Genomic DNA, 23,976 nt, shown 5'->3' with positions numbered 1-23,976 from the left:
ATAATATGATTCATCGTAATCTCTTTAACCTGGCTACTGAAGACAAGCAGCTTCTATAACAGGGAAATTATTTATATTGGTTAATAAAATGAGAGGAAAAGGGGTATGCATTCTCTAAAACAGAATTCTAGCTGTCATCCTTTTTTGACTCCATGGTTGCATTGCTGCCTCTGAGTTGTGTATATACACACTGATATAGAACTGTATTTTCCTCAATAAAAGGGTTCGGTGGACAAAAAAATATGTCCATTTTGGTATGAAAGTACATATAACGCAATATGAAAGACTTCAATTTTTTTTTTTAAGTAGGCCTATTACTGTCAAGTGTCAATAAATTAAACCTATATCAAGATATAAATGTAGCTAAAAAAGATCCAGAGAAAAATGCAATATTAGTTTGCAAGACCTTCTTTTTTTTCTTTTTCTTTTTTTTTGCATTTAAGCTTAAGATTGTTTTAACATAACAAATGTATACATTTACATATTTAAATGTCTTAAATATGAATAGTATAATATAATATAATATATTTTGGCATATCAGTTTGATGAGTTTGTAACTGTTGCTGTAGGCTATACATTTAGCGGCTTGAATTTGCATGGAAAATAAAGAGTAAATTAACAAATCGTATATGTATCATAAACAGTTTCTCGCATGACATAGTTTAGTATGCATAGCTGTCATGTTAGCTGTCAAAACTATGTCATGCAAGAAACAGCATATATAAGATTTGTTATTGAAATTACTCTTCATTTTTCATGCAAATTCAAGCCAGTAAACCAGACTTTCGCACTGTAGGTTTCCAGTTCTCCAGAACAATAGCCATTGTGAGGCCAACAAGATATGGGCCACCTTATCTCCGCAGTTCCACAGGTTGGATGGATTTGTGTTAATCTGTTTAGGCTCCACAAAGGAAGGACTACCTATTGAGCCATGAATAGAAGCAACAGGGCCAAATTGAACCTCAGCTGTCCAAGGTCCAGCCATGTCCCGCAGCCAGCAAGGATGGCAGGTGCAGATAGCCACATGCAGATCCATTCACGTTTCTCATACCAATTTAATTTCACACAGCAGCGAACAGTGCAACCTTTTTGTCTTTCTGTCACAATCAGAATACTGCATTGAATATGAAATATTCACAGCTGTAGATCAAGCAATATGATAGTCAGCTATTTTTTTTAAAACAGAATAAATTATGCCAGAGAGTAAATTGAGGCAAATATGCACCCGTTTAAAGCAGAATGAAAATCATGTTTACATTTATAGTGCTTAAACCTCAAATATGGGACAATACGGTATGCTGTTGGGAATCACCCAAGTGACCCAACAGGCCACAAAGTAGCAGATCTTCTTATATCAACTTAATGGCTCATAGAATAAATCTTCAACTAAAAAAATAAATAACTAAAAAATAGATATTTTTAGAGAATGTCAATGCAATAAAAGGTCCATTATTATTTTTTTTATTATTTTTTTTGCATACTGTTTTGGAACATCATCAAGTTGAGTAAAACATTTTCAGGTGAACAATCCCTTTAATTGTACCCAAAGGTTTCTTATTTTGCCTAGAAAATAGTCCCTATATGCTGATACTGCAGCAATATCCAAATACATGATCTCTGGGACATGCCTTGAGCAAAGGCACAAATCACTGCGTAATAGTCACCATCTTCTATATGACCTTGTTCAGTCATTGCTTTGGCGGGCACACTGCAGCGGTTTATCATTTGTTTAGGTGTCCCATGTGAACGTCAGAATGGGGCCTGTATAGCATTATGAAGGTTGAGACAGGTGTGCTTTCCTCCACAAAACTACTTTGAGCCCCTGTTAAGGGAGTCACCAGTACACCCACAAACCTCTTTTTTGAGGTAAATGACAAAAGAGTGATGGACTATGCCCAGTTTTATTTGATTCGAGCGAAGCGTGGGAGGATTATGAAGAGCACCTCTCACATAAAATTAGATTGTGAGCACGTGTGTGTCGTGTATTGGGAAAATTGTTCTAAGAATAAATACAGTATAGGACTGAAAGCTGTTTATATGATTAAACGCTTGAAAAAAAAGCAAAAGATTGGACTGTTGTGAGAGAAAACAGTCTGAAGGTTGTGACCTCATACTGAGAGCAGAATGATCTCTATTTTAAGTACACACTTACATGGACTGTAATCTGTCAGGGAGACAGATATGTTGACATTTTTAGCATGTCAGACCGTATACAATAGGATCTCATTCAGCGGTTTCTTAATATTTCATTGCCATCTGGTGGTAAAAATTCAGAATGTGAGAAGTATTAACATATAATGGCTAGTTACATTGATTTTATTTAAAATCCATCTTTAAAAATAAAAAATGCCTGGCTAAAATTCATAATAAAAAAACATTTTTAATACCTAAAAATAAAATAGTAAATCTTTACAGTTCAAACACCATATTAGATAAAAAAAAAAATACTTTTAAGGATGAGATTATTCATTGGTTAACCTTGCCATTTTTATTCCAGAAAACTAATGGTAACAACTTTAAAGGTATATAAAGTGCTTTCAAGAGAAATGTACAGTACACTGGTTAAATATTGCTATAAAATATCAAAAAAATAAATAGAAATATTTTGGGTGCAGGGCTATATTGTCAAAAGTCCAGTACTTAAAAATACGACTTACTAATTTATGCAAGAAAAAAGGTATGATTTTTCTTTGCTTACAAATAATTGTAATTTCATAGCAATATTTTACTTTTATTTTATTTTTTCATAGCACATAGCATAATTATTTTTCCAAAATGTTCAAAAATTGGAGGTTGTCATATTTAGGAACTGATTGTCATCATACAATGCAGAAGGAAATAGAGATGCAGGAATAAATTAATAAATAATATAATATTACAAAAAATATTGCTTGCTATTCATTTTTGAGGAACACGTCATATGATTATACACAGTGTAAATACTTGGAATTAGATTTTTGAATACTTTCATTGAAAAAAATTTGTCTTCTGATTCTAAAATGTAGATTTATAAAGGAAAAAATTGAGGAAATAAAATGTATCTAGTTTTGAAGTAGTCTTTAAAATGTCATTTGCTAAATAAAGAGAACAATTTACAAACGAGACTATGAGATTTTGTATATTAATTGCCATTCAAAACATAACAAAATATTTTCTTTTGCGTCCTGCAGAAGAAAAAAGTACGTACATGACTGGAACAACATGAGGGTGAATAAATCATGGGGAAAAAAACTTTCCCTTTAATGTTGCATAATGTATTTTCAATTTGCACATTGAATTTTGCTACATTCATTGCGGGACATTTAATGAAAATGCAATCGCAAGTGTCTAAACTGTGAGAGTAAATGCAATTAAAATAAAATAACATTTAAATGATAATTTTGCTACAGTTTTTGCTTGAACATAGACATATCTAATTATTTCTGTAATGTATTTTCATTTTAATTTTGTAACTTATAAAGCGTTAAAAATATGTATTCAATTTACATATTAAAACTAGAGTTTGAAATGGCAAATGTAAATTATATAATTGAATTATTTTCATGTTGCACAAATGTAATGGAAAATGTCAATTTAAATACAGAAATGCATTGCCCTTTTACATATTGCATTGTCATTTTGCATATTACATTTCAAATTGAATATTGCTACCCATATGCTTCCATACTATTAGGCCTACGTGATTCCTGAATTTGCTACTGATCAGCTTTATTGCTCTGATGGTCTACAAGTCTCACTGAGTCCAGCAGTCCAAACATCTGTCACATCTAATATGACACAAAACACACAGCCACGTATATAGCCAATAATATGCTCACTCCACACACACACAGAACAGCTGCAGCAAATGTACTTACATTACAAAAACTTGTTAAATTCAATTAAAGGGTACAGTCGGTAATTTTCACCTCACAAAAGTTTTACCCCTGAGATATTAATAGTATTTTTGAAAACCTTCAGTCATGAAACAACAACAAAATCATGAAATCAGCCTTTTAAAAAGATCACATTACTAGCTGAATACTATTCACTTTATCTTACACCCCCAATTATCACTCATGGAAACAATTTGCCACTAGGTGTCAGTGTAAGTTCAAGATTACTGCCACAGTAATAAATGACTGTTTGAGTGCACTTTTAAAAAGCCATTCAAGCAGACATACGCATAAGCAGACAACATTAGAAGTGCAGCTCTAGTCTAGAAGACTATCAAACTCTGCCAAAATAAAGCCATAACATACTGTAGCCTATAGAAGAGACGTTTTAGAATGTATGGACAACACCTTAAAAGTATTGGACACTCCCTGCCCCATAAGCCACATCTCTTTTTGTTGTTGTTGTTTAGTTTGTTTGTATTAGGAACAGTTAATCTAACGACCTGTCCTTGACAAGTTTCCATTGCCAATCCAGCTGTGTCTGTAATATCTTCACTTCTCCTACAGAGGGCACCACAAGTCAATTATTACAATAGCTTTGTAAAGGGTTTAAAGTTGCCAACTTTATTAGGCCTCGCCTACTAAAGTATTATTTTGTAGTACGCTGCTACTGTTGATACAGAATACTTTTTACTTAATTACATTTCTGAGGCAATTAGTGATGTTTTTACTAATTTCAGTGTAAACTATTTTATAAGGTGATTTGGCCTTGTGAAGTAATAGTTATTTAGGTATAGAAACTATGTGGGACGAAGTGTAAATACTGTACTGTCGGCAAGGAGTCAATAAACTAAACTATCATCAGTTGGTGCTTAATTTGTATAACAATTTCAGGAAACAGGTCATAGGACAGGGGTCAGGTGAGCCTTATTTTGCCTTGCCGTATCTTAAAATAAAAGCTTATAGCGTGTATATTATGTAGGCTACTGAGTTTATATTATGGATGACAGTGTTTACATGCCAGTATTTCTTGGTCCATTGTGTGTAGCTGCATATGTTGACAAGTCCGCCACATTTCCACAAGTTCCTTCGAACAGAACCGGCTCTTGTCATCATAATTAAGCTATCATCACGTGGTCCCTCAGGGTTTCTCGATTAAGTTTATTTGTTTAGTTTTATTAAGGGCTTTCGATGTATAACCTTAATTCAAATGATTTTTACAACAAAACAACTAATAATTGAGTATCTAAATTCAATTCAAGTGCATATTTTAATAAAACGCTGCCTTTAAAACCAATTCGGTTTCGTTAGGTAATGTTGGCATAGCGGGTTTTAACGCATTGGCCACCCAACTTTCTCATTACATGCTCGGTCCGTTGCACCCTCTATCGTTTTATTAATAAAAAAAAAAAAAAAAAAAAAAAAAAAAAGGTGACAGGGGAACATCTCGCTTTACACAAGTCAGGTATTGAAACAGGAATTGTTATTTGACTAGCACGTCCCGAGGCCAATAAGAGTAGAGTGCATTAACCCATGCCCAGTTGGGGATGGGCTACTTTGCTGCGTCTTAACTTGGATGAGAAGAGTGATAGGCTGTAGGCTGATTACGACAAACTAAAACTCATGGCATAAACTCTGAACGATAGAGTCAGCGACGGGATATCCCGAAGGAAACCATGCACGCTCGATATGCAACGCTTTGGGATACTATGGTATTCTCTAGGATTTGGCTTATTCTCAGCATGGAAACGCTGGTGTTGGTATGCGGTCAAAAGGGTAAGATTGTGCATACTACTAGTACATTAATACGGTGGAAGGTAATACTTAAGTAAAATAAAATGTAATTAAAAAATGTATAATTTATATAATATTATAATAATATTTTATAAACATTTTAGAATATTAATAAAGTCAACAAAACAATGAAATAAAACAAATGGACGCAGTAAACACAATTTTAAACAAAACAAAAACCTTGATTTTAAAACTATTCTTATATTTTAGATTCTTCAAAGTAACCGCACTTTTTTAAAATTACAGTTCTGAGCACTGTCGAAACAAACTTTAAGATGTAATGGGATGCTAAATGTTTTAAGTTTAGTTCCCATGATGTAGTCTATGCTGAGCACTTATTGGCTGTTTTTCCTTCACTATGTGGTCATCTTGCCCTTTTAAAAATATGAACTTATAACTAGGATCATGAGCAACAGGTCATGGAAACCTGAAAATATCTGGTGCAAAAAGAAAAATTCATCCGAGAGTAATTTGTAGGGAGTTCAATTTATATTATGCTAAGCTCAACAACATTTCAGAATATATCAGCTAGAAATCACCCTTGACTGCATTCTCTAAAAATTATTTTGAGAAAAATACACAAAGAATAAAGTGTGTGCGTTTATAGCAATATTTGTCCATATAAGATCACAATCAGATCAGCATTCAGACTGCTGGACCAGAAGATGTCCTCAATCTCAGCCTGTGTTTAGAGAGTCTGTTAGGAAGAATGACTTTGTTTATGGTATTTCTCAATATGTGTGGGGTCAGCATGAATCACTACAGCCGGAGTCATAGAGGACTAAGGAAAATGTTTTCCAGTCAAACGTCCACCCCCAGAACTACGTGTACAATACTTCCATTCCGATGAGCCAGATGGGATGCTGACTGTTTATTGGGATGTTATTGTAGCAGAGTGGAAGCTTACATGTTTTTGAGATTGTACTATAATATAGAAGAGTGTCCAGGATTTGCCAGAACACAAAAGAGCAGGAAAAAACAGCTTGTCCACAAATATTTTTGAGTTTACAGTTGTAATATATGATTGATGTAGAGGAATTGTGATGTGACAATCTAAACAGCCGAACATCCTGTCTGCCATGGGCTCAGGCCTGCTGGGACGTGCCTGCAAATCTCATGACGAGAAAATAAAATTACATGCTGCGTGATAGTGTAGCGCTGATGATGGATTGGTATCCATGGTCCATTGGATTCATAGTAGCTCACTGCCCTACAAAGCAAAAAGGCAGTAACTACGCAGAGTGCAGAACTGAGAAAAATGACTTTAAAGTTATTCTGTCATCCAGCCTAAGTAGTTGTAGGTAGATTATTGGACATGTGGCTGTTTTGTTACTTTATATTAGCTTATTCTTTGTATATATCAATCCTCATATTTAATTTGATATTTTACCCCTATTTTGCAGTTACTGTATTCTTGCTTTGTAAATTTGCTTTGTATTACTTACCAAAAACGTGGCACAATACCAAGGAAAAAGGCAGTAACTACAGATTCTCCAAAAGCTATTACCATTTTTCTCCAAAACGACACACATTTGAGATAAGATGTTTTGTCACATAACAAAGGATGCCTTGAATGTCATGAAAATGATAATAACTCATTTTTGACCAAAAATGCAGTTACTGCCTTTTTGCTTTGTAGGGCAGCTCAGCTGTAAGGAATGTTATATTGTGTGTCAGCAAGTGTCTTAATTATACCCAGTCTATGCATCCTCAATCACTGCATGTCTTAAACACCTTGCTGTAAACTCAACTCGCAGACAGCGCACAGATGTCATCAAAGTGTCTGCCTGCTGTTAAATAAGGTCTACGGATTGCCTCAGGCTGTGCTTCATGAGGTGTTCATTGTGAATTTTTGAGCTGTGGTTACAAAAAAACTGGCCTTGTTAAACTGTAGCCAACCATTGCGTCTAATTTCTGAACACTAGCACCACCAAATGGAATTGCAGAAATTATTGTTTTCACACAGGTTTTTCTACACACTCACCCTGCCTGCCATTGGTCAAATAAAACAGATAGCCCCACCCCAAACTCACATCATTGGTTGAGCCAGTGTTGCTGGGATGGATCAAACAACAAGCAATGTTTTGATAGAAGTGACAGTATTTGCACTTTTCAGGGCAAATGAACCTATAAAAATGGATTACTTGTAGTTGTTTTGGAGAAATCACGCACTCAGGGCCAGAGCACACAGAACACGTTTTTGCCGTTAGAAACGTGAGTGGAACGAAAAAAAAGTGCAAGGTCTAGACTAGAGAAGCGTTTTGTTTTTAGTTTTATGTTGCTTATTTTAACTTGAGCTCTGATTTTTTAGAATGCCTTGTCATGTGCGAGACGTTACAAAAGATGCAAGATGCGAGCGCAATGGTTAAAGACGTCCATCTAGCGCGTTTACAAAGAAAAACAATGGAAAAGTAGCTTAGTGGAATGGAAAAAACGCATTCTGTGTGAACGGCCCATTAAGCTTTAAATATTAAAACGTCATCACTTTTTCACAATTTATAGGAAGGCAATTAATTAATTATTTAAAATTTATCAACATAATATATTGTTATTATTTGGTCTCCAAACTTTATTTAACCAAACAGATTACACACAAGATAACAACGTGATTCGTACATTGTTGATCAATCTGATTATGTCCCATTGATGTTAGGTTTAGGAATGGGGTTAGGTTTTTCTAAAAATTGTATAATTCCATAGAAATCACACTGTATGAATTCATACAAAAACGCCACCTTGTAAAATAGTTAAGTTTTTGGATGAGATTGGGTTGAAATAACATCTAATTGCAAGAAACTGCTTCATCCACAAATCTTAGCTGGGGTTAAATACTGACTGAAATGTATCTGAAAATGTATAAAGAGTAATTTGTAGATCAAATCATTCTCACCCAAGTCAAACAATCAACTCTTTAACCACACTGAGTGGATTGTTTGAGCATTACCAGTTAACAGCCTGACCACAAATCATGTTTGTTTTCCTATGCAATGATTAAGATTGCTCATAGCAACAAGAGGTTCAGTAGATTTGGAGATAAATTGCACCCAAAGTGGAAAGAAGGGGGCAGAGAAGCTTTTACCCCAATGAATCAGAGGTGACTGAGAAATTAGGAATGAAAGACGGAAGATGGACTCAGACCGCTCTACTTTGTCACACAGCGTCTAGACCATAAATGGAGCAGGAGACTCAAAAACATTAGATACATTTGGCAATTCATGTTGACTCTGGGATTTAGTTGAGCTCCAAACTAGTTGCCAAATGTTTTGGGGTTATATTGCGGCGATGATGTCTTGTTAATGAACTTGGTAGGGCATGACTGTGGAAGCTACCCTATAACACAGCATTGCAATCAACTAAACCCTACTGTAATTATGGCTTAAATGAATATCAGTTATGGAAAGCCCCTCAAGTGTGACTAAAACTGATATTGGCAAGACCCCTTGCCACACAAGCTTCAGCGATCCACTCTTCAATACGCAGCCGGAGACCTGCCAATACCCACAATTCTCATACTACTGTAAATGTGCCCTGTCTCATTTTCCCATGGGCTAGAAACATGCCAAGAGAGAAACTAATTAGCACATTTGATGATTAATGGAAGTTAAATGAAAGATAAAATGCCTGGTTTAATTATGTGTGGAAACAGACCACAAAACCACAACATGAACCGAAGATAAAATGCCTTTTCAACTACTTTCGCATTAATATCATTTTGATCTTCCCTCTCTTTTTTTCCCTTTAGGCAATGGGTGTGGACACACAGTCCTCAGTCCCACCAGTGGCACACTGACCTCGCTGAACTTCCCGGGAACCTACCCTAACCACACCCAGTGTGAGTGGAGCCTAAGGGTAGCGAAGGGCCAGACTCTGCTCTTGACCTTTGGGGACTTTGACTTGGAGTGGAGCCAAGACTGCATATCTGGCTCTCTTACCATCACAGACACCAGTGGAGCCACTAGAGTGGGTATGACCCTCTTCACACGGACGTTATGGAATGACAGAGTCTAGCCCAGTTGCCTGTATACACCACTAGTATGACAAAAAAAAAAAAAAAACTTCAAGATTTACTTTTCACATGCTATGGATTTCAAATAAATGATTTAAAAATATATTTTTTTAAAAAGTAAAAAAAATTATATATATATATATTTGAAAATTGAATGATAGCAATGAAAATTCATTGTCATTTAAGTGAAATTACTGAACTTAAATATACAAGCTTGATAAAAATGATAATTTTAGAAGAAAATTTCAGATGGCACTTAGAGGCTTTTGCATCTTAACTCTTCATATATATATATATATATATATATATATATAAATAAATCTAATTTAATATTATAATATAAATACATAATTGTTTTTATAATGATATTAAAAGTATCTTAATTGATATTAAAAACTCATCTAGGATCTATTTTCTCATACTGTATGCTATGGAATGGATGTCATACATTTTAGTTGTTTTTTATAATTATGAATTAAATAGAATAAGTTAATAACATAATTAAATATAATTGAATAAAATAAAATAACTAAATATGAATTAAATCATTTATATTAAATATCTGTCCCAGATTTAAGTTCTTAAATGCTATGAATATCATATAAATTATATTAAATATTTAAAATTATACATTTCAAAATAATATAATTCAATATAGTGTAATAAAACAATATAATTAAACAAATTAAATTATATCAAATAACATCCAAGATTGAATTTCTTAAATGCTATCATATAAATTATGATAAATAGAATACTAATAATTATTAGATTATATTGTTATAATTGTATTATATTATTATTATTATAATTTTAATTTAAAAAGTACATTTAAAATAAATAATTGATACTAAATATCCATCTTGAATTCACTTATTTAAATTATATTAAATATTTAAAATTGTAAATTAAAAAATGAAATATAATTATGATAAAGTTAAACATGAATTAAATCATTTATATTAAATACCTTCTCACCCACAAAAGGCAACATTACAAGGGAATTTACAGTTTTTCACCACCTTTAACTATTGTAATTTTATAGCCACCTCATTTACAGTATGTTGTTATTGAGAAATTCCAGAGAGCCAACCTCATGCTGTTCTTTAGTGCCTTTAGAAGTCATGTGACCATAAGCATGACTCTAGCTTGTATGCTGCATTCCACTCTGCTGTAGCATGACAGTTTCGTAGTCACATAAGTCTGCATGAACATGTCAGCCTTTTATGGCAGTGAAGCTGTGCAGGATTGTGTTACATTAAATCTGTTGTGCTTATATTATGTGGTCTGTGTTTCACAGGTCCTCTGTGTGGGCAGTTGTCCGCCACAAACAGGAATATATCTGTGAGTACTAATGAAGTAACAGTGCGTTTCATCTCCGGCACTCACCGTTCAGGACGGGGCTTTGTCATGTCGTATTCAACCAATCAGCACTCAGGTAATGGCTCATGTCCTGCAACACAACACTTCCCGCTCCATCCCATCGTTTTTTTTCTTTTTCTACTGTTTATAGGTGACCTATAAACAGTAGAAAAAAAAAAATATATATCTATCAACAAAATAAGAGCTAATGGTTCTTTTTGCTCTGAACATGTTGTATGATCAGAGTAAACACACCAAGGACTGTTTGTACAGCTTACTCCGTAAACAGGACTTCATCTGACTCTGGGAGTGGAAGTAGTTCCCATCCTAATCTCAACTACTGTTTACACTCGTTTCCAACATAATATGTAAATTGTTCTACCGGAGGTCACACGCAAATCGCTAAATAAACACCCTTACATGTGTCAATGTGGTAAACTACACTAAAGTAATGTCTTTAAGTGTCCGTCTTTACTTATGTTAGTAAAAACGTGTCCTATTCCCTGTTTTTGATATATTTTTATAGTGGGACCAAGGCCCATTGTGTACACTAATGGGTAAAAAAAAAGGGCCAAGCCCAAAATGGCTAAACACTAAGCTTTTAATTGTCTTCACCACATATTATTGGTCAGGAAATGTGCTAAATTTAAGCAAATGCACTACTTAAGCCATTGCTGTCTCAGAAAAACATCAGAGACACTAAGACAGAATTAAGTTTTTGGCAGAATTTGGGAAGTTGTGTGTGGTGGAGTGATGAATCACAATGAAACATGAGTGGCATGGTGATGCTCCAGAGTTGTGTCTTAAAAAAAATCTGCTGAGAAATATAATAATAAAGCATGAAGGAAGAGGTGTTGTTGTGTGGGAGCCTTTTTAGCTGCTGGGATTGGTAAGCTACTGTGAAAAGACAATGCTCCTGCCCAAATTGCACAGACAACAAATAAGTAGTCTCAGACGTTACGCCCACAGACTGCTGGATGAACGTCTGATGCACACTTAAATGGAAACACTTCAGGATTTTCGAAGTCGTCATTTGATTGGTTGAATCCTACAGGATGTCCCAGTGTGTCGCATTCTTTAGCAGTACGCCTGGAAATAAAGATGCCATGATGCCAAATCCCCTCATGGAAGAAGAACGCCGTCGTGTTTACAAGTGTGACAATGAGCGCTTATCAGGATCAACTCAATTCTGGATTTTCAAAAGTATGTGAAGTATGTAAAGTTTGTGGCGATTTGCAAGTCAACGAGTTTCTCCAACAGATCGGGCTGTGATCAGGGGGTGATCTTGCTAATCTTTATGTGTGAACTACTCAACGCATCAAAGAGACTCGCTGACACCTCGCCGACGCCAGACAAATATCTAGCGTGTTAAATATCTGGAGCTGTCGGCTGACTCGACATCCTGGAGTGTCAAGTGTCACGATGAGCTACAGCCAATGAGAGAGCAAGGTCACCGGAAGAAAAACAGTCATTCCAAACCACAACATGCGCAGCTACTTTTTTTTATTATAAACCTATTTTACTCTCCTCCAACTCTCTATGTAGCACAGACAATCCCTGCTGCCAGCGTGTGCTGATCCATTCTTTCACCCATAATCTTTGTTTTTTCCATTTTCTGGGTTTTTCAGAACAGATCATTGCGCAAAAAGCTTGCTGCGCTAATTTCTTCCCGACGCCCATTTTCAAATAAACAACTCCTGTTTCCCGTTCCACTTCTCATGTGAGTTTTCATGACAAAACGTGGTTTGGGGACTGAATAGAGTTGTGTAGTGTGTGACCCCCTGTTGCAGATCATTTACGTAGTGTCACGTATTGTGAACACCACAATGACTTCAAGACTCTACAGCAAGTCATGTAGTCTGAACTAGTAGTCAGACAGACTCTGGGTGGTCCTTGGCCAATGAAAGCTGCTATGGAGACCAGACCTTCTTCCATCAGTCTAAAGGTCTGGCTATGCGAGACCAACCAAGAAGTGGCTTGAGAACAAGTCCACCAGGCTCATGTTTTGGCCTTGTCAGAATCCAGATTTGAACCCTATAATAATGAATATTTGGTCTCTTATTGAACTTAAACGAACTGGGAGACATTTTTCAACTACTCGTGAACTGTTTGAAGCCATTAACATTAAGTGGAACAACACTGATTCTTCTCCCTGTAAAAATCTGTCTGCAAGTTGGGGAAGGCTATTCCGTGCTATCTACAGCATAATCTACAATTCCTGACCAGTGATTTGAGATTAAAATGGACCATTAAAAGACCTTTTAATATTTTGCCATTTGGCCCAATTTTTATATATTTTTTGCCCATGAGTGTAGGCTTTAGAGGACTTCAATGGGCCGGCCCTGGATGTAGGGATTTTAAAAAGTGCGTTAAGGTGACCGACTGGAATGCGGCTCTCCTCCTTGGCTGAGTTTCAGAGTGTTTGCTTTGTAAGCAGGGTAGCAGACTGCCGCTCCTGGCCTGAATAAGGAGAGGCCCCAGTGCTTGGGCACACACTGAAGTAGATGGAATGCTGTATGCTCACTCCTCCTGCATAGACAAGCACAGCATGACAGCTTAACCATCACCTGACCACACAGTAGCAGTCACTCATGGCAGTTTCTGACCGGCTGCATCATTTCAGAATCTTTTCTTTAGAAGTTTTAAGCTTTTAACTCTCATAAAGTGAATCTACTCTTTGCTTTGTAAGCATAAAATATATTTCTTTTGATATTTACAGTACCTGTCAAAATCTTGTACTAATTCTTTCATATTTTAGATGTGTCATAATATATATTTTTTCTATATTTGTATAAATTAAAACAATTTTGTAATTGTAAGAGTCGTTAGAGCTATAAATAAAACAAGTGGGGGAAAGGGGAGTAAGCAAACTTTTTTATATTCATGCATTTTTAAATATTTTTTATTATTATTTAATATATTCTATGAATACATTTTTTTTTTTTACATAGAAGCAACTTACACTACCATTCAAAAACTTGATTTTGTAATGCTATTGAATGAAGCTTCGTATGTTCACTAAGGCTGCATTTATGTGATAAAAAAAACTGTAAAAATAGTAATATTGTGAAAAACTATTTAATTTAAAATAACTTTTCTGTTTTAAAATGCAATATATTCCTGTGATGACAAAGCTCAATGTTCAGCATCATTACTCCAGTCTTCAGTGTCACACGATCCTTCAGAAATCATTCTAATATGCTGATTTGGTGCAAAGAAAACTTTCTTTGTATTATCAATGTTGAAAACGGTTGATCTGCTCAGTATTTTTTGGAAACCGGAATAAAGAATTTTAGGATTCAGGATGAATATAAAGTTCAAAAGAATAGCATTTATTTGAAATATACCTTTTTTTGAAACTATGTAAAAAAATATATTAATGATCCCATTACTGAAATCAAAGTTAAAAGATGTAACTTTCCAGAAAATATCCCTTGAAGTCAATGTTTTGTCAAAAGTTCGCACTTTGCTCCAGAGTTAACAGAAGTGGTTCGTAACATCCTTCCTTTCCTGTGTATTTAGTTGTTTGTGTAAAGCCCTAGACAACTTGACTGTGCTATGCATCAAATACTGACCTTCTCCTGTGAGTATACACTGATACATCAGATTCGTAAGACACCATTTTGTCAAGTCAGTTTGGGAAAAGTAGACTACAAAAAGCTAGTGTATGAGCACATGTTCCGAATTGTAACTGTCAATGCTCTTTCTGTCCTATAGAGCTCGTTTCATGTCTGCGTCGAGGGACACATTTTTCCTCTCAGCAAATTAGGTAAGAAAAAATCCTCAACAATGACCCGACATTACAGAAAAGAAAAAAAAAAGTCATCACTCTGAATAGTCCCACACTTTCTTGTAGGTTACATTTTAATGTTTATTATCTGAATCCTGGACTCACTTGTGTTCCAGTGCATTCTGTCCCGCAGGCTGCAAAGGTGTTGCAGGAGAAATCTGGGGCTGGCATGGACAAGGCTACCGTGATGTAAGCTGGGTTTTTATCTGTGTGCAATATAGAGAGATTATTAGTCATGGCATTTGAATTTACTACCATATGTGGATTGATACCAGAAACTGTGTTTTTAAAAACTCACAACAGTCACTGTTAACGCTGAATGATGTAATATTCTAACATATGCGTGTGTTTGTGTTTTTTAGACCTCTGTATTATGCAAAGCTGCAGTCCATGCGGGGGTTATTTCAGACAGTTTGGGGGGCATGATCAACGTGTCTCTGCAGAGGGGCATTACCTTGTATGAGTCGAACTTCGCTAATGGAGTACTGTCGAAAACGTGAGTGTGTGGCATGTTGTGCAAGTTATACTGACACCTGGTGGTGTGGATGTAGCATCACACAAAAGCAACGTTTTTTTTACTGACTTAGGAGCCGTTTACACGACACTGTTTTCAACTAAAAATGGAAAAGTTTGTATGTGTTTTGGCCGTTCATTTACATGACAACTGCGTTTTGGGGGCCTGAAAACACAAACTTTTATTTATTTTTTTTAACTACAAAAACGGTAAAAACGGTAATATCATGGATATGCGTGTTACGTGTTTAGTCTATAGGCACATAGTTTTTCTGTACAAAGTGACATCGCCAACAACCTGCCTGGCAGCATAATACAATATAATACAATAATACAATATAATACAATACGGATCCGTGTAAATGAGGTTCGTTTTGACAATATTGTCGCCTGCATGCGAAAAATGCAAAGGACATTTTTTTTCCATTTTTAGTACATCATTGTCGTGTAAACATACCCTTAGAAATGTTTTAAAGCTCCAATAACAGGAGGGCCACCAAGATAAACTGAGTTGCATTCAGCTGGTCATTTGATTTGATCATGGTGGCCTCCATGAGACAACCCAAATAAAAAAAATTACTATTGATTTTACAATAAATAATCTATTATATATATTTTTACAGCGGCTCCTTGTCAGATAAACGGCTTGTCTTCCACAGAGGTAATAACGGTTATTTTCCTATATGTTAGATATGATTTCAACTGATATTATTTGAATTCATAGCAAATGTAATCCAGTAGCATCATTTTTTTTAAATCCTTATTGAATTTTGGCTTTGCTCTTTATGAATTTATTTGTGATAATGTTTCTTTAACTGCAAATCAAATGCAAGTTGATCTCATTTTAAAATATACATGTTAGTTAAATTTATTCTTACACAGTGCTGTAATCATAAAATAACACTAAATGTATAGGATTATTGTAATTTATATTGTACAATAAGTTTTTTTTTCATACAACATAAGCCATTTTTGAAAAAAACCTTGACATGATTATGCTTTATAATAATAGATGTAAATAAGCTGGTTCAAAAACATCAAACGTTTACTTCTTTATTCTCAAATGTCTAATTTTTAATTGCATTTTAAAATAGAGAGTTCTTGGTTTAATTGGATCCTAATACCAGGAATAAGCCTGTGTGTGAGTGTTCAGGAATAAATTACAGTTTATCTAATACACAGTTACACCTGCTACATGATACTTACACCTTAAACATGCTCTTAGTGCCTATTTGTAATTATACATTGCTAGAAGATAAACACTAACAACTGAAGACTGTATATCTGAGGTATGAGAAAGTATAATCTTTACTTGTCTGAACAAGTTCTGTTCCCATGCGTATCCAGAGTGTGACAGGGAGCTAACGGTGGTGGCCTATAACACTTCTTCAGTGTGGGATGAGGTGAACAGACTGGGTCAGAAGGTCTCCTGGGCTCCGGGACATGGGGGCTCTCTGTGGGCTGCGAGCTCTGGGGACCAGCAACCGTGGATGGAGCTTGAGCTGTGGAACAGGAGTAGTGTCACAGGTCAGAGGTCAACCTCTAATAATCATTGTGCAAACATCTGCTGTAATATTAGAGCAAAAGGGAATGTTACAGAAGCTTTCTGCTTTCAGGCATCATAACAAAGGGTACGACACATTACTACATTGAATCTTACTCCCTCATGTTCAGCAAAGACCGCAAAAACTGGAAAGTCTACAAAGCGGCATCGAGCAAAGACAAGGTACATAATGCTGCACATTCGAAAAATACCGAAAGAATTTTCACTTAGAGTTCATTAGTAAATTTCACAATTAATTACGAAGGAACTGGAAGTAACACATTGAATTAAATGTGAATTTTTGAAGTAGAAAGACTTGCTCCAGTAATCTTATTTACAGCTTTGAAAAATCATTTTTACAGTGTGCCTCAGTAAACCAGTTTATGGTGTTAAAATATGCACATATTTACATAAAAAAGGTAGTTAATAAACAGCGCAAATGGACATTGGACACAAACACATTTTGTGTGAATGTTACCTAAACAGTTACTCTTTTATATACATTACTAGGTATAATCTCTGTCTTGGTTTTATTTTATAATATAAATAATCCTTTATATTCATACCAATATTATACCATACCTTTATATTTATATTTATACCAATTTTTTCTCTATGTTAAGGTGTTTGAGGCGCATTCTGATGGTCATGTGACGGTACTCAGCAGTCTGATTCCTCCAGTAGTAGCACGCTACCTTCGTCTGAAACCCCAGAAGTGGCATATCAGGGCCTGTGCGCAGGTTCAAGTGCTGGGCTGCCCTTCTACCCCCCTCAGACCGCGTTCCTATGGAGACGGTGAGGGCCTGCTACAGAATCTCTTTTAAGTTCCCTCAAGCCACATAAACTTCACGTTTAAACATTTTTATAGTACATATAGGCAACAAAAGACCATTGTATTGGTCGAAGTCCAAGCACGCTATGTAGTAAATTAAGAATTTTAAGAATGAAGTGAATTCTTAGTCTTTTGAACCTGTGATGAATTCTTTCAATTTATTTTATTTAGAATTGAATATTGGGAAGGCAGTTGTCACAGTGCCTCTACAAACTCTGCCAACTGAGAGTCCTGTCATCACAAGAAGCTCAGGTGAGGTGAATTTGTAAGTTAATCTGCTATCATCATGATGTGTAAACTGGTAGATTTGTTTTGAAAGGCTAAATCTTTTCTTCTTATTTCCCTACAGGCCCCAGTCAAGCAGTGATATTAGTGGCAGGCATGGTTTTGGGAGCCGCTCTGTGTGTGGGTTGCCTTTTAGCTGGGCTTATTTGGTGGAGAAGGTAACACACTAATTGTTCCTTATTATAGAGTAATATATAAAAATACCTTCTAGAATTTACATGAATATTAAAAAGCAGGCATGTCACCATAACAAGTATTGATATGAATTTTAATTCAAAACCAAATATTTATAGAAATTTTATGACTTATATTTAATATAATTAATAAATATTGTATAGTGTATATACATTCTTTTTTAAATACAAAATGAAATGCAGTACAACAAATATTACCGTATATATTAATTAATATATATATATATATATATATATATATATATTTATTAATATATACGGTAATATTTGTTGTACTGCATTTCATTTTGTATAGGTATATATAGTATTTTGTATATATATATATATATATATATATATATATATATATATATATATATATATATATATATATATATATATATATAGGTATATATATATAGGTATATATATATATATATATATATATAATTTTTTTTTTTTTTTACTGGACCTAACAATAATGAATATGATTAATGAATCATATGAATATGGTTAATTGTTTACTTCAGTTGAGGTGTCTAATATCTCTGTTAACTGTCATTTTCTTTTTACATTTAAAACATCAAATATGCACAAATTGGAAATGTATTCTATTCCATAAATTGGGGATTAACTTTAATTTAAATATAAATTATATATCTAAAATAGGAAATAAAATTAAATGCAGTACCATGATTTTGACATTACAGTAATACATTTTTTTCACTGGGTCTAAAAAAAATGCAACAAATTTGAATGGTCCAAAAAATAGGTTAATATTCATTAAGAAAAATATGAATCCTTTTTTTTATTATTTTGGGGTGAAATATGACCCAGGAATATTCTTGACAGCTTTTGTAATATTTACATGTGTTTTTATTTCAGAAAAACAAATGCACAAATAAAGAAATGCTGTGTTGACCAAGGTAACCTATTGCTCTGTATCTCTAGTACTGTTTTTGATATGTCTCCTATGTGTTGTTGGTATATTTCCTGACTGACTTTCTTTGTCTCTGCTTAAGGCTGTCAGGGTTTCCACGGGAAGAAGCTTCCGTGCACAAACCCAGAGCTTGTATCTTACCCTCTGGTTCGGAACATCCACGATGCTCTCCCCAACCCTCCTCTCAATGGTAAGCCATCCACAGAGCTTTTTAGACAAGTATAGCAATGAATACCGAAATTCATAAAGGAATGTTTCAAACGGCAAATGAGACAAGGCAGTGTTTGTCGAGAGGACGCCGCTGGGTACAACAGTTCTTAGAATCTCAGATCAACAGCCCTCAGACATTGCGGTAATATATAGCAGTGAATAAGAGGGTTAATGTGGCTCAAACAGCAGGACGGAAACAGAGAGAAAGCCAAGTAGTCATTCTGACCCCTTTGTTCGCTTGCCCCACTCTGTGTGCTTTTGCTCAGCTGAGCTGCCAGTGGAACTCAGAAGAGACATGACAGGCAAATGGCTTTCATTCTGAGCTCATTCCTCCAACAGTTGCTCAGTGGCAGCATAAACATGTCTTTCTTTCGTACGGCAGTGCTTCCCTGAAAGGCTTCTTTAATTGGAGCCCAAATTAGGGGCATTCAAGTCAGAAGAACACCCTCCTCACTACCCACTGGCCAACAGACTCTTTAGTAAGGGGTTCTGGGATGAGGAGGACAGAGGGTCAGTGGCCAAGACAATCAGAGTCCTTTCTAAAGTCGCTTCAATTAAAACGGCTTCGCCCTCTTAGCATTCCTGCTGGGTGAGTGAAGGACTGAGAAGGAGAGGGGGAACCGTGGGACCCTTTTCATAGCCCGAAAGTGGGATCATGTTGGAACTTAATAATGCTATATCTGTTCAGTCAGATTTTGCGATGCAAACATCCATGACAGCTTATCCATGCTGGCAATTAAAAAAAGAAAGAAAATGTTATGTTAGATCAATGTTATTTTTCCTTAATTAGGGGTTTTATTTATTTTAAAATCATATTTTTTATATCAAACAACAAAATAATAAATATAAATACTTTATATAAAATTAATAAATAATAAAATAAAATAATAAAATATTATTTTTATAATAAAATAATAAAATTATGTTATTTGTTTTTTATATATATATATATATATATATATATATATATATATATATATATATATATAATTTCATTTAAAATCATTATTATCAGATTTTAAGAAATCATAAGAAAATCATAAAAATTTGTCAAATTAAAACAATCAAAATATAACAATTTACTCTGATCCTGTGGAAAAAAGGCATTAAATGCTTTATTCAATTAATATTTTATAAGTGTATTTGATCAAGTTGATTTACTGGAATTAAATCATTTACATCAAGTACACTTAGAAAATATTGATATAATTTTAATAAATATAGCATTTAATGACAAATTTTTAGGTTGGACAGGTCCAGATGACAAGAAAGGTTGGAAATTCCTTTATTATATTGTGTTCAAGTCATGTCAGAATGATCATATTTGCGATTTGAACACACATGAACATCACCACAAAGTCGTAATTATGAGTGGGAAACTCAGGATTTTCTTGAAGACCAAACTCTCTGAGTTGGGGGCTTCACTGGGAAAATATGTTGGATGCAATGAATAAAATAAGTTGCATGTACAAAATTCCATAGTGTTGTACAATTAAAACAACGATTCAATTAACAGCACCTTTCTTAAATTGAAAATTCTTATTTTTTTATTTAATTTTATGTAAAAAGGGAGATCACTATCTTGCTCCGACCAAAGTGATTTGAATACACTTGACGTCATAATTAATTAAGACACGAACTTCCTATGAGGGCTTGAGCACACCATTAGGACATTTAAATGTGATGTTTGTTCTTGGCATCAAATGTCCAGTGATCAGGAATATCTACTTCCTATTTATCTACCATTCCTAATTCTACTTCTGTAACATTTCTCTGTTGTTTCCAGACTATGCTGAGCCTGATGTAGGAGCAGGTGGGCAGATGATGGGACTCACATTCCGACCCCCAATAGAGGAGGGCTACACCATCCCTTACACCCTCAACCACTATGACACCCCCGGACAACTTCCCGAATACGCCGATCCCCTGCCACCCGAACCAGAATATGCGACACCCTTCGGCGAAATGCCCACAGACTCAACATTGGACAGCCGACAGATTCTACCTGCGTGTCGATCTACACAGGGCGCAAGAGCAGAGCCGGGCCAACTACAATATGACTGCCCCGCACACAGAGTGATCTCAAACGGGTACTGTACTCCAGTCTCACATGGTACTAGCCAACATAATGCTAGCGTGATCTACTTTGAGCCCCACACGGTAGAACCACTATTGCATACGTACCATGAGCCACTCTGAGCCAAGATGGAATCTCCTACTGAAGCCAATTTGTGACTTTGTGCTGTTATAATGTAACCTAATGAATGATACAAAGAAGAATGCTGTGTTAAATGGCATCAGGGATCAGCATGTAACAAGAAATTATTATGTGGGTGTTAACAAAAATGTAGGAAATGGGAGAAGTGCTTTCATGAGGAGAGCTGTATTGTTCAGACGACCACTGAACCTGTGTATTTTTTATTTAATGTAAATGTGGGCGTTTTATCGTTAACTAATCAGAATATAGTCCAAGAGGATCTGTGTCTGTGATTTCAAACCACTGAAGTATTAAAAAATATATTCCATTTTTTTATAGTTGTGAAATAAACTTGTGACATTTTCATACCAAAATTCAAGTGATATATCTTCTGTACTATCTTTTGCATGCTATAAAACTAATTTTAAGGTGCATTAAACTGCTCTCTCTCTCTCTCTCTCTAAGTGTCAGGGCATAATTTAAATAATCATCAGGGCCCGTATGTATAAAACTTCTCAGAAATGCTCTTAAGAATATCTTAAGCTTTGACTTAAGTGTCAAAAATTCTTGGCAAAACGTAGGACTTGTCTAAGAGGAGGAGACTTATCTTAAAAGATAAATCTTTACTTGACTTTACTTAAAGGTGCTGTATCTAACTTTTTCACTCTACAAAGCATAAAAATGCCATAATATGTTCACCTACCCGTTTCTCTGAAAAACACTTCTACAACCAGTTATTTTACTTTGAAATGTGCGTTCCGTGTTGGAATGTCTTTTTTTGTTTTGGTCTGTGTGATTTCGCCCACGGCCAATTCACCCAATAGTATTTCGACACCCCGGGATGCCAGTTGGCAGGAAACACAGCGTATTGCAGCCTTGGAAACGAACAAACAAACTGGGTCAGACATCTCAGATTCAACCCAACCCAAAAAGCCTCAGCATCCATCTAAAAAAATCTCTGACGAGAGCATATTAAAACGTGGATAAATCAACTCATCAACTTACGCAAGTCACCTCGGCTTTCATTGTCAATTGCGCTCGTTCCTGTTGCGTGTCCTCAAACTGGCAACAACGATTCAAACATGATCTCCGATATTCAGAAATTTGACTGCAGTGCCCATTTCGACCACTAGCTGTCATTCTTACAGACTGCACCTATAAGTGTTGTGAGCATGGTTGTAAATTAAGGACTACAATGATGTCAACCCAAAATGGCCGACCTCTGAATCAGCCAATAGTGAGCCTGCAAGGGTGAAGTCACAGCAGCATGACACCAATAATGTAATTTAATTATAATAAAATAATTTGATCATTTGACACTGAAACATTTCTTTTAATATTTCAAATGGATTTGCATGGTGCAAAATTATCACAAATTTGTGTTGATGCTACCGAATCCTTCTCTATTGATATAATATGTCTCCTCATTTATAGTTAGAGCAATGATGCGAACATGAGTTCCATCAACAGCTCCAACAACTCCAGAGAAGCTTGCAATCCTCACAAAAGTGGCTTGGCTTTTGCCGCATGGTTTGAAGATCAGTTGGAAAGTCAATGAACTGCCATACGGTGGTGGCCAAAAGTGTTGACCAGCCTAGGAAAATTGACATCTTCACACTTTATCCAAATATTATTAAAAATGCATTAAAGATTTTGTAAGCATATTGTGTAGTTGTGCTTGGAGTCAATTGTTTTATTTGTGATAACGCAATGAAACATATCGAAGAAATTATGAACACATGCAAAAACAAGAGAGAACCAGTGAAATATTAATAACTGATGCTGTTGTCAATGTATTCTTTTTCCTGTGAGCTTTTTTCTAAAATATGTAGCTGTAGTTTGCTTTTTTGCCAAATAATTTTGTCAGATAAATACTTCACTAAGTTTAGTTAGTTCTACTGTATGTTTGGTGTGGTCAATGCCACAATAATGCTATTTAAGACCCTGCTTACTGTGTACTGATGGGCTGAAGTCATCACTGCTGCATTTTTCCAGTTGCCAAAAAAATGTCATTATTACTTTTCATACTGCAGTCACAGTTATTACATTTCTTACAAGGTCAGTTACAAAAATGATCTCTTTACAATCAAGCCTTCATCGTTTTATCAACTCCCTGCCATGATATCATAATATTCAACATAATATTCATATACATAACTCCAATACATTATATCTTTGTTTGAAAGTGTGTGGTCTCCAACTCTCTGCTGCCATCTTGTTACTCCAAGGTTAGGATACCTCTCCACCTCTCGCTGTCTTTAAAAATGTAGGAGCTGAGACCTAGTCTTAACACTTAGGAACCTTTATGAATCACACTTATTAAGTAATAAGAGTAAAATTACATCATTCACAATTTTGACACACTTAAGTCAAAAATTGTATACATGCGGCCCCTGGTCTTTAGCAGGTCTTAAAGTTAGGCAGATACAACCTCATATGAACAACAACACATAACA

At 35.1% G+C, this 23,976-nt stretch overlaps 1 protein-coding gene across 1 annotated transcript; it reads left to right on the top strand.

Moving 5' to 3' along the window:
- The first annotated feature begins 5,434 nt into the window (after positions 1 to 5,434).
- LOC307172538 (discoidin, CUB and LCCL domain-containing protein 1) lies at positions 5,435 to 21,981 on the top strand. Its single transcript, XM_079895011.1, has 15 exons — positions 5,435 to 5,651; positions 9,412 to 9,633; positions 10,976 to 11,113; positions 14,755 to 14,806; positions 14,944 to 15,016; positions 15,190 to 15,323; positions 15,964 to 16,001; positions 16,688 to 16,867; positions 16,957 to 17,066; positions 17,507 to 17,678; positions 17,887 to 17,967; positions 18,065 to 18,158; positions 19,059 to 19,099; positions 19,196 to 19,303; positions 21,110 to 21,981. The coding sequence occupies exons 1-15, from the start codon at positions 5,552 to 5,554 to the stop codon at positions 21,520 to 21,522; spliced, it is 1,956 nt and encodes a 651-aa protein (XP_079751137.1). The 5' UTR covers positions 5,435 to 5,551; the 3' UTR covers positions 21,523 to 21,981.
- Positions 21,982 to 23,976: the final 1,995 nt, after the last annotated feature.

This window comes from Squalius cephalus (assembly GCF_949319135.1).
Source record: "Squalius cephalus genome assembly, chromosome: 15".
Taxonomy (NCBI): domain Eukaryota; kingdom Metazoa; phylum Chordata; class Actinopteri; order Cypriniformes; family Leuciscidae; genus Squalius; species Squalius cephalus.
This window is presented reverse-complemented; position numbering and strand designations above follow the sequence as displayed.